We start from the raw sequence: 15,441 nt of genomic DNA, 5'->3' as shown, positions 1-15,441 counted from the left end.
ACAAGCCCCTTATAATAAGCTTGCCATTCTTACCTACACTTAACAAAGAAAACTGTCAAAATTAAGTCATAATCCTACACATTAATTTAAAATGGGAAATTATAAGTGTAGCCACAAAATTATTTATTGGACGCAAGATTAAACTTCTAATTTTATAACTAAGCAACGGGGAAATGACATAGCCTCTAATAAACTAATTCGTCTTTTTTACAACGAAAAACTAAATATTCTATAGCTAGAAAGCTTCAAGTAAAGATCATCAATTATTGTGACTTGTCCTTCTTATTTATACATTGTCATCTAATTTACTAACTCGGCCTCGTTTTTAGAATATTGCCATTTATAACCTTCAATTAAAAAAACATTGTATTAAAAATTGAAGTTATTGACGAAAACGAATCGCTGCAAAACCGACTCCACGTAGTCTTGTCTGCCCTACCCCTAGAGTGGAATTCAAAACCGCGCAGGTGCGGAGGCGCGGAGGCGCGGAGGGGCGACGCGGCCTGCGAGCTGAGGCGCAGGTAGTTTTAACGCTCGCCGACCCGGCTGAGGCTGGCCGGCCGAGCCGAAGCTGCGGTGGTGAGCGTAAAAACCATCTGCGATGATAAGCTCGCATGGGACCGCCGGAGCCCCGCAGCACCGGAGCCGTGACAGAAGCAATGCTTGCTGCATGTTGCTTGCTTACATTTTAAACGTACTGAGTTAAGAAATTAGAAGCTAATTAAATATATTTTATGATGTCATTTAATAGTATTTTAGAAGTTTACTGTTAGAATGCATGCTACAAATTTAGATGCTAAAAAATAACCACCATGCTGAGTTGTATTTAGAGTGGTTAACTTAGAAGATAACTAGTGGCTAAGATAGTATTATTTAGATGCTCGTCAATTGTGACTGACTTAGTAATTTAGAAGGCAACATACATTTTTGGGGGCGAATAATGATATTAAAAAGAAGCCTGTTTAATTAGCACCCATTCAAAATTGAGGTCCTTAAGTAGGGCTGCGGGATTGTTCCAAAGAGTCACCGCGGCCCTGGTGCATACGCGGCCTATGACGGAACACGACGGTTTTTAGTCAGTAAGAGTCTGATACTCCCTCACCGCTGCTAATCCACTGTTGTTATTTTATGAATCGGATATAGGTGCAAATGCTTAGAATATTTTACCAATAGGTAGAACTCAATTTCTATACCTAACTACGCAGTTTTGAATAATCTACATCGATAGCTTTGTAATATACATATTAGATTTTTTCTGATAACTGTCTAGTAGGTGTTTATTTCTACAGTTGCAATAGATTGGAAAGCCAATGTTCAGAACACCTGCATTTTTAGGGAGTTTCGAGTAGATAAATCTCTGTAATTGCTTTTATCTTTACGAAAAAGATTGTTATCATGTTATTGATTGTAAAGATTATTAGTATGTACACCTATTTCTTGGGGGCAGGAGCAACATACTTTCTTTCTTTCTTTCTCCTGCCCCGTTCCCAATTTCACTTGGGGTCGGCGCAATATGTTATTTTCTTCCATTTTCCCCTGTCAGTCGTCATACTGACACTCACTCCCTTCCTATTCATATCATATTTCAGGCAATCCATCCATCTTTTCTTAGGTCTTCCTCTTCCTCACCATCCATCTACATTCATACTTAGCACACACTTTGTTGCATGCGTATCATCCCTCCTCATTACATGCCCATACCACGACACAATCTTCTACTTCTCATCTTTTCTGTAACTGGCGCTACTTTCATACTTCCTCTAATGTAATCATTCCTCACTTTATCCATTCTTGTAACACCACACATCCATCTCAGCATTCTCATTTCTGCTACATGCACTCTCACAGGAGCAACATACATTATTAGTTTATTAGCAACATAAATGAATCTTTCCTAACCACTCACCTGTCGTGTCCATTGTTATCCCATCGGGCTAAGATAGTGAGGGAATAGGGAATGCACCTGTATGTGTGTGTGTATGTGTATGTTGATATGTTTTCCATTTTTTCAAAGTTTCCATAGTTTCTATATGTAACCATTTTCTATGTATATTTGCTTGTTCTGTTCTGTGCTTTTGTGCGTCACAAACACGAGTAAATGTTTTATTTTAAACTTGACTTTGACCTGTATTTGGGCAAACGCTTGAGTACCAAAACTATGCATGTCCTGAGCAGCTCTCTCGTTCCAGCTGATGTCTTTCAAAAACAGCTCATTAGCTGAATATTGGTCACTATTTGATGGCAACTGGAATGTTTTACTTAAATGTCTGCCTGTTTAATGCCTTTATCTATAGGGTCCAAACTAGGTACCTACATATATAATATTCCGCGGTTCTGGGTTTTATTTTACTTTTGAACCATAATTAGGTATGAACAAACTTTCCCATTTTGACATACCCAGCTCGGTTTTTCAATGTTTTTATTTTATAAGGTTATCTACGTCTTATACAGTTTTAGTTAATCTGCATCGATTACTATAATACTAGTAGGTTTAATTTGATAAAATCAATTGCTCGTAACTGACCAAATGACGTTCTATTATACCTAAGTACAAACACCTGCAAAGTTTTTTACGTATTTCTAGAGATATAAAATATTATTTTATCTTAAATACAAGATTAGTTCTATGATAACGTTTTCAATGTTAATTTAATGACAGTTTGGTAAACTGACGTTCGTCATCATCAAAGTAATATACAACATCAAATAAGCCATCGAGGCTATAAAATGGCATTTGATCAGGCACTGGTGCACTTTCTATTCCTTCACTCTCATAGCTCGATGGGAACTATACTCACTTCAATGAAAAAAACATTACCTACATCGAACCTAGAGGAAGATAGATAGATAGATACTCTTTATTATGCACAATAATTAAAATACAATAAGAACAAAATAATAAATTTAAATTTAAGGAATATTTACTTTAAGGAAGTGAAGTTTTTCTTGAATTGAAAGATATAACATAGCAGATATAATTTCTTGGCTAGACAACAATAAGTTGAGGTAAGATTTAAAACAGGCTATAATATTTTTAATCAAAATGTGACAAATGTACCTAACTAAATTGACGATCTGAATTATAGAAATTCAAAAATAATAACAGTTATCAATAAACGACACAAAGATTGATATAATTCCTAATTAATATTCTAACCATTATTGTAGATGAAAGCTTAGTAGTGGAAAGGTTATTTACTTTTTACCTAATTTCGAGGAGAAACTCTACAGGTACGCGGGTAAAACTGCGGGGAATAGCTAGTTTCAAAATAATCATAATATTGAAGGATTACCTAATTATACAAATATTTCCGTTCAGATAGTACCTAAAATATGTTATCTGACCCTCTAGTCCAAGTAATTTGCATCTGCCAATATTTTTAAGTATTTGAAATCAATTCTAATGAAAGGTCGAATTAAATCGATAAACACCTATAAAGCAAATCAATAGTTTCAAATAGTAAATAGGTATTGAATAGACAGCAAACAAACTTTTAACCAAAGCTGTATTCGCTGTATCATACGCTGTGCTGTATGATTTGAGGATATCAGGAAGGAAATTCCTTCATCATTCCCTTCTCTGGTAGTTGACCCTGATATCTTCGAAAGTGTTCATAAGAAAAAATACATCTTCAGAGCCCCACTGCGCTCACCTACTTGCATACCCAGCGCGGTGCCATCTTATAGCTGGTTAAAAGCAGACAAAATCTGAACAAATTAATAGTTCTACGCTAGTTCGACTAGATTATGTATACTTTTTCAAACACTTTTTCTCACATTCCTTCTCATATCTATGTAGGAAGTTGATGCACTTTAAATCTTAGGTAAAATTAATTACAAGCATTATTATTAATCTGATAATCTTACAGATTATCAATTTTAAGCCTTTTTCTTAATAAATCAGGTAAAGTTTTCATGCTAGTTTCCACGCACGCCAGTCTAGGCGATAAGATTTTATTACTTTCATTACGAACAATGAAGTAGATTTTTATTTGTTTTTGTTTAAAATATAAACCCAAACAACTGATTTGACATCCGTAGCCAGTATGGAGTTATCTGACAGTGAAAGGCTTGGTGAATCGGTGGCACCATTCGTAATTTTAATAACTCGGTTTGTTGGCCCTAACATCGAAACTACAGAACGGATTTATGTGAAATTTGGTACACGGACAGTCTAGTCTAGAGCCTAAGAAAGGACATGAGCATCAATCAGGTGCAGGAAGTAGTTCCCCCGAGACGCGAGTAAAGCTACAGGGAGTAGCTTGTAAAACACATAAGACAGTAATTGAAGAACAGGACACACGAATGAAGGAAGATAGAAATTGAAATGAAAGAACTACAAAATCGAGAAAAAATATTCTATATAACAATAAATAGTTATATTCAGTAGCAAATCACTATCAGATAATATTATAATAACTTATCATCGTATTAATAAATATAAAGGCACGTATTTACTCCTATCTATATCTGTCTTAGATTCGCAAAAAGTCTGATTGTTTAAGTTCATTTGGTGATGATAATTAGTGCAAAAAAGACGTGTTTCATGTGGTACTGAAAATATTGGCAAATCAGGTGAGACTAATAATAGTTTAAAAAGTTTATGTGAGATTACTTAAAGACGATTATAGATAGTCTAAGCGGCCATCAAAATAGGTCAAGAGCTTCCAGCATCTTGGCCCAAAATAATATTTACAATTTAACCCAAATAATTTATTTTACAATTTTGATTACCTTGAAGATGTTATCTTGGTTTTGTTAAATTTTGTACTATGTACTTTTCTAGTGATTAGAAGTAATCAATAATGATTTACAAAATTCTCTAACCGTCTATCCACAAATCTAGACAAACATTGTAGACAACATACTAAAAGAACCAAAATGTGATATTTTCAAAAGACCTGACAAATCGACAATCAAAACAGTCTTAATATTTAATTAGTATTCCTAGAATTGTTCAAAGTTCTTTAGTCACTACAATATTTGTAATAACATGAAACCTTTCTGTATATTTGTTGATTAAAAATAAACATTCCTCAAAAGTAACGAAGGAAAATGATGACATTCAGACTATTAATACAGATCTATAAATTAATGATGAAAAGTTATAGGTGCAAGAGGTGCAAATGAACTCTAAAGTGGGATCATATGAAACAAATTAAAATATTGACGTCACAAATTATGTAGGTATCATTAGACGATAAGATCATAATGCTAATCCCTAAGTCAAAATCGGTTGCCCTATCGACGCCCTTACACACGTCATTGATTACTAACAATGGCCTTGCAACATTGATTTCAGAATGGCAGCTGAAGTCAAGCAAAGGGTCGTCAAAGACAAAAAAGAAGAAAAGACTGATGCAGTGAATACTCCAAAACCAAAATACTGGGAACCTCTAACAGATGGAGTTAAATGGATCGAAAAATATGCAGGAAATCTTGAGAATTTCTTCGAAAGAGTACCAGAATTCATCACTACCTTCATAGCAACACTAGCTGTATTCACATTTGGAGCTACTTTAAGAGGTATGCCATTGCTTCCTTTCTTAAGTGCATTAGTCACATTATCGATAAAAAACTGATTAGATTTTACACCTATCAGTGTACCTGTACCAAAAGAAAGTTTCATCGAGAGTACAAAACAATAATATTTATTGTTCTAGTTCAATGGAACAAGCGATAAGAATCATATGGGTGCATGTATAAATCATTAACCTTTATGTACCTAAGTCTTGAATGATTAGTAATGAATGAAGTTAAGTTTGTAGACATTGGGCATTTGGAATTTCATCTTCTTTCTGCTCTCTTCAGAATTTTATTTTTAGTGGCCGCAATATGTTTTCCACTTCCATTCCCTTCTTATTCACGTCATTCCTCAGACAATCCATCCACATTTTCTTTGGCATTTATATTGCGTATAAAAATTAGGTTGGTTCGACACGTTCACCAAGTTTCATGGTTTTTTCCTACAGTCTAAGTTCACTGCGGACTTATGATGTCCATGCAGTTCTCCCTATCTTTATATATTTTCTGTATTCCATCTAAATTTGATATGGCTTAATGTCCCTTAATAGATAGCTCAGGTGTTATTTGTGCCTACTCATACGAATCAACGACTTGTAGAAATCTAATTCTCTTACTTACTTATATACGTATAGTACGTGGCACAGTTTAATTACTGTCGACATACCTACACAATTAATATTCATAATAATAATGAAATAGTGCAGGCCACTAATCACAAAGTTCTACATACTAGGCCAATTTTAACAATGATTAATTTTGCCACTAAATGTCCGTTGTACAAAATTTATTTAGCTCCTGATCATAAATTAATGTAACAGCAAATCAAGCGTTCTGTTATAAAATAATTATGATTAGGTACTTGACGTCAGACATAAAGTTAGACAATCTGAAGTCGTGTTAGCATTGTCTAGTCACAACTCATGTGATTGGTGATATACAACGATAAGTCGAGGAATCAATTTATTGGTAATCTAAAGATCTATTGCATATGAATAATTTTTGATTACACTTTAATTTACAAGAATAGATTAAACTTTGGTTATGACGAATTAGCTATACAAAGAAAGAGGTAAATGGTCGATTCTAATATCATAAAGGCGGAAGTTTGTGAGTGTATGACTTATTTGGACAAAAAAATGGTACCTATGTCGTAGATTAACTCATAGGATAGTAACTTGTAGTTGCTGAGAAGTTTGTTGCGCCACTTCTTCCCAGTAAAGAAACAGCGGAAGTGTTGAAGGGTGGGCGTTTTGCAGGCTGCTTTTCGTCAATCTTAACGTTCAAAAAGTGCACTGCAACCAAGTTCGAATAATTGATATTTTTGAATCTGAGTTTGGATGAGTTATTCTTTCTGGAGGCGGGTGAAACTGAAGGTGGAAGCTAATTAATAATATAAATTTCGTATGCAATTGTTAATTTGCCAAAAATCCTCTTGACAACAGAATTGTAATCAATTACGAACAATGTTGTAATCATTAAAACAAAGCTAATTGATCTGCTAGATAAGCTATCTTTGACATTGGCATTCGTGTTCATGAAACTACGGAAACGACCCAACATTCTTCAAAATATTAGCTATTCCGTGGTTACACTCGCTTTTCGTGGTATCAATAATAATCAAGCTCATAGGATAGATTCAGAAGTTTTGGCGTGAAAACCCGGCAGAGAGAGAGACAAACTAACTTTCGCATTTTTAATATTACACAATAAAATCCTTGTCATATGACGCCTCGCGCATACGCAGCAGTATTTTGTTCGTACATTATAATTGTCGTGAATATCATACCTATGAAATCAAGATACCTTTAGTTCTATTTCTGGTTTGTAGATAAAATTGCCTACTTCGCCAATCCGTCCAATACTTACTTACCCCATAGTGATGACAATAATCTAACGATAACAAAATAACTACCTACCTCATTTCGATATGTATCTTAGAATTAATATAATCGAGATTATTTATAATTAATTGGAAACTAAATCGCTTGGAGACATATTTATCGATACCTCCTTATCTATTCAGTTTTAAACGAGTTAAATGGCTGCTTAATATTTATGGATTTTAAGTTGTTTCAGTAAATTATTCTCAAAGCTGATGCGTTGTGTACACTGTAAATGAACTATTGATTAATTGTAGCTGCTAAAGTTAAGTTTACAGTTTCTTACACTGATAGAATTCTGTTTCTTTTCGTTCTTATTGTAGTAGGAATCTTCTTTCTGCGCTTTTCCCAATTGCTTTTGGAGTCGGCGCAATATGGTTTCTGCTTTCATTCCTCTCTGTTACTCGTCATTCACTCCCTTCATATTCAATCATCTCTCAGGCATTCCATCCTTCTTTTCTCTAGTCTTCCTCTCCCTCTCCATTCATCTACATTAATACTATACTATTTGTAGCACGTGTTTTATCCCTCAGTGGGAATATTGCCCTCCCCATTTAGGAATATTACCTTAGAACTAAGAATTGCGTATTAACCAATAGAGTTGTGTTTAAGTAACTAAACTAATTTAATTTTCCTTTAACAAGATCCGAACACGCAAACCTAACAAATTGAAACAGTTTATCTTGATTGACGGAACTTTGAAACCTAGCTTAGGTACAGAACTTTTGTAATTTACGAATTACCTATCGGCAATATTCTAGCCTAAGTTTATTTTTACCTGTTCTTTGTGGAAAAGTGACAAACATATGGATCGATCAATTTTGTCCTTAATCAGTTCATTGATTGATGATAATCCCAATATGTTTCTGTCTCTGTCAGGTGAAGTCTAGGCAGGTGTCGCTGAGATTAATGAGAAAATATGAATTGTGTCATTTGATAAGGATGTCAACATTGCAAAACTAAAACACGACCGCCAATTGATGTCAATGATATTAAATAAATAAAATCCAACATACTACAGATATAGTAAAAGAAATACGAGGAATCCCAACACATCAATACTTTTACCAATATTTGTAAATAAACCTAACACGTTCCAAGACCCGACTATCATAAATACAGCAATATTAAAAAAGCGCTTTTGAAAATTCCAGGAGAATGGGTGGTGATATTAGTCACAGCGCTAAAGCAGCTGAGTGGTCACACACAAAACAATACGAACACATCCACAAATGTGATGGATTTGTTCTCGTCAAGAAACTTGAGGATGGAGCATTTCACCCACTTCTTCATTGGGGCACATGCTGTCTCCTTGTCCATGTACTTCTTCATTGGAGGATTCTTGCATGTAAGTTGATTCCTGTATTCATTTTTTGGCGGATCTCATTTTTCATGTCATTGATCAAGTATAGCCTTGGATAGGGAGTCGCTCCTTGTAAAACACTGGTACTCAGCCGCATCCAGTTAGACTGGAAGCCGACCCCAATATAGTTGGGAAAAGTTTCGGGTGATGATAATGATGATTAAGTATAGCCTTCAGTTTTTTCTGTAATCCGCTGAACTCATAGTAAAATAATATTTACGGAAAACAGTGCAAAAATTAAATGGACGTCATTTCTTAATTATTCTAAGAACACGATTAATTAGTTTATCTAAGATAACCACTAACGTTAGAAATACGTCATAGACACTGAAAAATTTTAAAAGATCTGAATTTGTACGTGGAAACAAAACAAAAACATTTGAACATAAAAACCTACATAAATTCTATGAATTCTTGCAAATAACTCTCCAAAACAGAATTGGCACACATGCTTTGAATTTAAAACATAAACCTCTTAGGTTATATATTTAACCAAATTAGTTTTATCTGGATAAATTCGGCTTAAAATTCGATTTTAGATTTTAAATCCGCATATAAATTTTAATTATAATAAAAACAAGAAACACACGTGAGCATTCGGCCTCTAATGATTAATAATGCCATTTTGACACAGCCTATATTGCATTAAGGGTGGTTTTGAAAACAATTCCCAAATTATTGAAATAGTTTTGATATTTATTAAATCAGTTCTAAGTATAGCGTAAGCTTCCTATCAATGGAAAATAGCTTTCATTAATGAAATCTATTTAGAATTTATTCGTTACAATCTCCACCATTTATCATGAATGTAATATTAATTGCCCTTCCGAATCCGTTCAAGACATCCCCTTTGAAAAGCAATAATCTAATAAAATCTCTTGCTTCCTTCGTAATTAATAATTGTGAATAATTAATATTTACGTCACTCAGATAAGGTAGAGTTATCTTTCGTTTTAATATCGACTTTGTTTATGTAGACCTGACTTGTATCACATATAAAGGATTTATCAAAATTACGAACATCTGGTTGAGATATGGCAAAGTCATTTGAAACGTTCGTGTGGAAATGTGACTTTGTGTTTTTGCCTCAAATAAGTTTTGGGAATGTTTTAATCACGTCAGTATTAAAAGATTAATTATTATCGTCTGCGTTGATTATATTGAAATCACATTACGTTGATGGCTGGTCTTTAATTACGCGATAAGTACGGTTGACAACAGTTTTGATTCAAATCCTAAAAGTACGTACATATGTATAATTGGACAATATGAATGCGGTCTGTCTATAAATCTTGTACCTATGTGTATAATAATAACCCTCATGAATGGTACAAAAATGTATGTTTATATGTTTTTTCTCAACACGTTCAAAACGTTCACCCAATTGCATAAAAACTCATCAGATTTCGCTGTTCTTCAGCGAAAACTCGACCAAGAACTTCAGAAGCATTATTAATAATGCCGGGCTAAAAACTGGTAGAAATAGGGATGATTGGCATTATTTAAAAATATTCTAGTACTTTCAGAGATAAAATCATCGACATAAAATGACTTTTTGACCTTGTCACAACTAATAACTCATTATCTACTTCCAGTGGTACTTCTACATGAACAGAAGGCATCTCGCCAAAGAATGGAAGATCCAGCCAGACAAGTGGCTGTCCCCTGAACTGGAGCGCCATGAGCTCATGGTGGGCACCATGTCTCTCCTACTCGTCGGGACTTTTTCCTCCTTCCTTGCGTGCTATATCTACAATGGCAACCCTTCGACCGTTTACTACCAGTTCGATGAGTACGGATGGTTGTGGTTCTTCTTGCAGTTCCCAGTTATCTTCTTGTATTCTGTAAGTATTGTTTTTATCATTTGGTTTATTGGCTTGAGCATAATAGCACGGGCCCTATGGCTCTATAGCATTGTGGGCGATTTGAATTTAGATTCAATCAATACACTGGTTTTCAATCTGTGACCCTGTTTTTTTGATTGAATATGAGGCATTTGTAATTTAGCTGTCTTATTAAAACTTGTTATAAGATTTATGTAGTTTATAATATTGATTCAAGATTTATATCATTCAAGCCTCACTTGAATAGTAAGTATCTGATGTCATATTTTGTTCTAACAAATCACAATCTATTTCCAGGACTACACCACCTACATCCTCCACCGGCTGTACCACACCCCGTGGCTGTACAAGCACTTCCACAAGCTTCACCACAAATACAAGCAGCCGACTGCCTTCTCCGTCACCGCCATCCACCCGGTCGAGATCCTGCACATCCAGCTGACTATGTGTCTGCCACTCTTCTTCTTCCCCGTGCATTGGCGTAAGTTTTTTACGTCCATTGATATTAGCTTTTTAACTTAAATTGATTGATTAGATGAGAAGGCAATAAGATGGAAGACTACTCTTCAAAAATGTCTTTAGATGATCCACCTTGGACAAGACGTACCGTTGTGTGAATTTCGAACTACCTGTGTTTTATGTGCTTGCATAGATATGTTGAATTTCGTACATAAAGCTTCTTCTTAAATAATTTTCACACTTATGAATTTTACGAGCGAAAATAATCGACCAATATTGCCCTTACAAAAAGCAAACATACATATGTCAGCTGAAGGTACAAAAATCTCGGACACTCCACTAGTGTGAAAAAGCTGTTATGTTGTAAAATTCTATTTGTCAATTTTGTCAATCATTTTGCCGTACTTAAACTGATTTCTAAATGAATCTTCATTTATACTGTTACAGTATCTTTCTACTTCGTGGCCATCTACAATTACTACCACGGCATCATCGACCACTCGGGCATCAACTTTAAGGCTCAGTGGTGGCAGCCGTGGCAGCCTGATGCGGAGTTCCATGATCAGCACCACGAGTTCTTCCACTGCAACTTCGGGTTTAACATGTCCTTGTGGGATAAAGTGAGTAGACCAATCTTAAGCAGTATTATGTAGCAAGATTGTGGTAGTTATTATATATTGGGTGAAATTTTCGAAATTAAAGTGGTTTCACTCATTTTGTATGTGATAAGATTGTGTCCCTTTTCCAAGGTATGGGTGAAGATTACAAAATATGGGGAACAGGCACCTTGTTCAGGATTCAGTATCTGACCTTTTATTAAATGGCGTCTCTAAAGAAGGCTAGCCATATGAAAGGCTTCGGTAAATAACAATAACTAACATATTTCATTTTTTTCCAGCTTCATGGTACAATGAGGAAGCAGTACCGTGCCTACACAGAGGACACATACCACGGTGAAGCTCCCACTCTTGACAGTCCTGAGGGCAAAGCTCTCCTAGCTCAAAACCCTGACCTCATTGAGAGCAAAGTGCTACAAGAAGAAATACCTGAAATACTTGAAGCCGTCAAATCAGATACATCCAAGACTGATCTTAATACTAAAAAGGATAAGTAAGAAGTAGAATAAGAGAACACGTTCTTTTTTGATGATTATCATCCTACAAGGTTAAGCATAATTTCTCAGGTTTAAACAATCTTGGTCATCAAAGTTCTGTTCAAATCGCTGCGCTATGCGATTTTGAATTCGGAATGATGCATCAAGATTTGTGAAAAGAATACTTTTGTTCATTTGATTTATCTTACAAAGGAGCTTTGTCAATATAAGATTTCAATTTAATTAAAACCAACTGAAGTACAAGTATCTTGAACCTGATGTAACTATGCTTCATTATCTACAGCAGTATTTAATTTATTTTCTTTTATTGAAAATGCAGACATATTTGCATTGTAAGATTGTAAATCAAATACATTTTCAGATTGCTGTTAATCTTTTGAAATATCCTTTGAGGATATTTTATTGTTAACTTAATATTTTTCTTAGCTGATGTGATAAATGTAGGATAAAATAGTTGTAATATTTTAAGAGGTGATTTTTGATAATTTTCATCCAATAAAGCATTTTGATTAATTCATTGCTGTTTTATTTTTATACTAGCTGTGTCATCTCTTGGTGGGTCACTACGTATATCTTTTTACTATTCATTATATACCTTCTCCACAAGTATAAAGGTAAAGTGTTTACTGCCGAATTTGCGTACGCATCATAATTATACTTTATTTTTATTTCCCCAATACGCATTACGCAAAAAGGCTTAGAAGTTATTTCCTTGTCATCAGATTTTCCCATTAATGTACTTGAGTGCAAATAATTTATTTTGCGAAAAATATAATGGGATATTTTGACGTCACCGATTGTGAAGATTGAAACAATGCCGCGTAATAGGATCCTTTTCGAAAACACTCAAGATTTTTTCGAATCAAATCAAATCAAATCAAATCAAAACGTTTATTCGCGTTCGTGACGCACACACAAAAACGAATACATATAAAAGCTCACAAAAATAAAACAAAACAGGAATGAAAACGAAAAAAAAAAAAGAGAATGGGAAAAGGAAAATATGCGTCACGATCGCGAAATGGCCCTCGCTCAGCATATGCAGCGACCCTATGCGAGACAGAGTTGCGGCGCTGGTTTTCAGCGATGGCCAACACTAACATGTGACGTCAATCGGTGTGTAACCTTAACTAAGTATATACATACTACTAGATCCAGAGATATTCACAACGTCACAAACTTTACTTCTTTTGTTTAGATAAATGGTCACATCCACAACACAACCTTGATCATTGAATCTAAGCGACTGCTAAGTGCTAATCCTAATTATACTGTCAAGTGAAAGAATGCACCTACGGGATAAGTAGTATTTTGACGATTCTGTATTGCCCACGCAGACGAAGTTGCGGGCAACAGCTAGTACATACTAAGTGTGTAATATATATTTATAAAATATAATATACTGCTATAAAAACATACTAAATATATATAGAAAAAACTAACTAACATAACAACATTCTGAACGAATGTGAATGGAAGTGACACTTGACGTGCTTCACAAAATTCTATAATTAGCTATGGTCAAAGCCGTTCACCAATGACCATACACACACAATGCAAACTATTTACGAATTACGTAATGGCGACGAGTGCTTATCAACAATTATTATGCAAGGCATCATTGTGTTCAAATTGTGGAAATGAGTGTCTGAAATGGTGTTATGAAAGAAAAATAAAATAAAATAACGTATTAAGTGTGAACGAGTATGCAGGTCGATCGTAATCCTGCTACCAGGATGGCGTAGGTAAGTGACAATTATTGTATATTTTTCTTTTTTATGCCTAGGCACGCCACTTCCTTGAATTATAAATGAATATTTGTACATATAAAGTTATAAAATAGGACTGACACAAATACTAATCTAGAAATTGACATACTTACCATTGAATTGAATATAAATTGTGATTACAAAATTAAAGAATTGAAATAAACTTTGAATTAAAATTGCAGACAAAAATAGAGGAAATGACAGAGAGATGAGGAAAAAAAGTTTGACCAGAGCAGATGCTCCTCCATACCGAAGAGAATGATTCAAAAGCAGCCCACACCGCAGGAAGTGATCCCCAAACCAAAGCATGTGTGCCATGAAACCTGAGGTATGGAATAATATTATGGATTAAAACTAATTTGTTCTTGTAATAACAGATTTTTGAGCTTTGTTTTAAAAGAATGTTTTGTTTTCAGGCATCGAAATGGGGGAGGGAGATCATTCCAGCAGCGCGTGGCTGCAAACTTGAAGCATCCTCTGAAAGCCGTAGTGCGATGCGTGGGAACGGTCAGCGGACACACTATGGAGCGAAGACCATGCTTTATCTGGCTTTGTTTCCAGGTCAGCTTTTTGAAAAGATATTCTGGTGTTTGAGCCCTAACAGTACCAAACAACAGATTGGCCAAATGAAGTTTTCTCCTGGCAGCCATCTTTAATAGTTTTAGTTCATTAATGTATGGGGTAACATGACTTCTACGTGGAATATTTATACAATAACGAACACAGGCATTTTGAATACGTTGGATAACGCGCTCGGTTCTAGAGAGAAGACATGGACCATACACTATATCACAATAGTTTAACTTCGATAGGACGAGGCTGTCAACAAGTTGTTTGCGCAAAGGAATGCTCAAATATTTCCGTATACCATATAATACCTTTAGCCTATAAAAACAACTTCCTAGGATTCTTGTTATGTGTGACTCGAAGCGTAGCTCCGGGTCCATAGTCAGGCCCAGATTGCATGCTTGCTCAACCCTCTCGATTCTCTCTCCCATGATCACTATCTCGATTTCGGAGAAATATTTACCGGCTTATATTTGAGTGTTGGAAATGTTGAGATGTTAATATCTTTGCATTAAAAATGATGGAGCTTAAATATACGGGAAAACAGTAATCCTTTCATACCTGTAATATTTTGGTTATTCATTTTTTTTATTGCAGACTGCGTCAAAAATTGGAATCTGGTTCTGCATTTATGTATAGTATAAAGTACCCGACGCCAGACAATGGTCAAGAAATTCAAATTTTTACATTAACTTTTTTGCTACTAGCAGCAAAATATTCAAGGCTACTCTTTACGACTCTTGAAGATTTTAGAACCGTAAAGGGACTCGTATTTCAGTACAACAATGCTTCCATCTTGGTTATTAGGCCTTGCGGAGTCTAAGCTAAGTTATGGCCTGGCCACGCAAGTTGGGCCTATAAATTTTAGTGCCTTGGTACTTATGTGTTGGCCTTGTTTATGTGGTGTTTGGTGTTTTCC

The 15,441-nt window shown here is 35.0% G+C and overlaps 1 protein-coding gene and 1 long non-coding RNA gene across 2 annotated transcripts; both read left to right on the top strand.

Moving 5' to 3' along the window:
• Positions 1 to 4,421: 4,421 nt before the first annotated feature.
• LOC124631934 (delta(7)-sterol 5(6)-desaturase erg32-like) lies at positions 4,422 to 12,703 on the top strand. Its single transcript, XM_047166571.1, has 7 exons — positions 4,422 to 4,575; positions 5,303 to 5,526; positions 8,561 to 8,754; positions 10,365 to 10,613; positions 10,911 to 11,094; positions 11,520 to 11,692; positions 11,971 to 12,703. The coding sequence occupies exons 2-7, from the start codon at positions 5,304 to 5,306 to the stop codon at positions 12,184 to 12,186; spliced, it is 1,239 nt and encodes a 412-aa protein (XP_047022527.1). The 5' UTR covers positions 4,422 to 4,575; position 5,303; the 3' UTR covers positions 12,187 to 12,703.
• A 912-nt stretch (positions 12,704 to 13,615) lies between these two features.
• LOC124632161 lies at positions 13,616 to 15,089 on the top strand. Its single transcript, XR_006984591.1, has 3 exons — positions 13,616 to 13,931; positions 14,138 to 14,283; positions 14,372 to 15,089. It is a non-coding gene; the product is annotated as an uncharacterized LOC124632161 (long non-coding RNA).
• Positions 15,090 to 15,441: the final 352 nt, after the last annotated feature.

Source organism: Helicoverpa zea, chromosome 7 (genome assembly GCF_022581195.2).
Source record: "Helicoverpa zea isolate HzStark_Cry1AcR chromosome 7, ilHelZeax1.1, whole genome shotgun sequence".
Taxonomy (NCBI): domain Eukaryota; kingdom Metazoa; phylum Arthropoda; class Insecta; order Lepidoptera; family Noctuidae; genus Helicoverpa; species Helicoverpa zea.
Note: the sequence above shows the minus strand (reverse complement) of the source record. Positions and strands in the feature narration are given on the sequence as shown.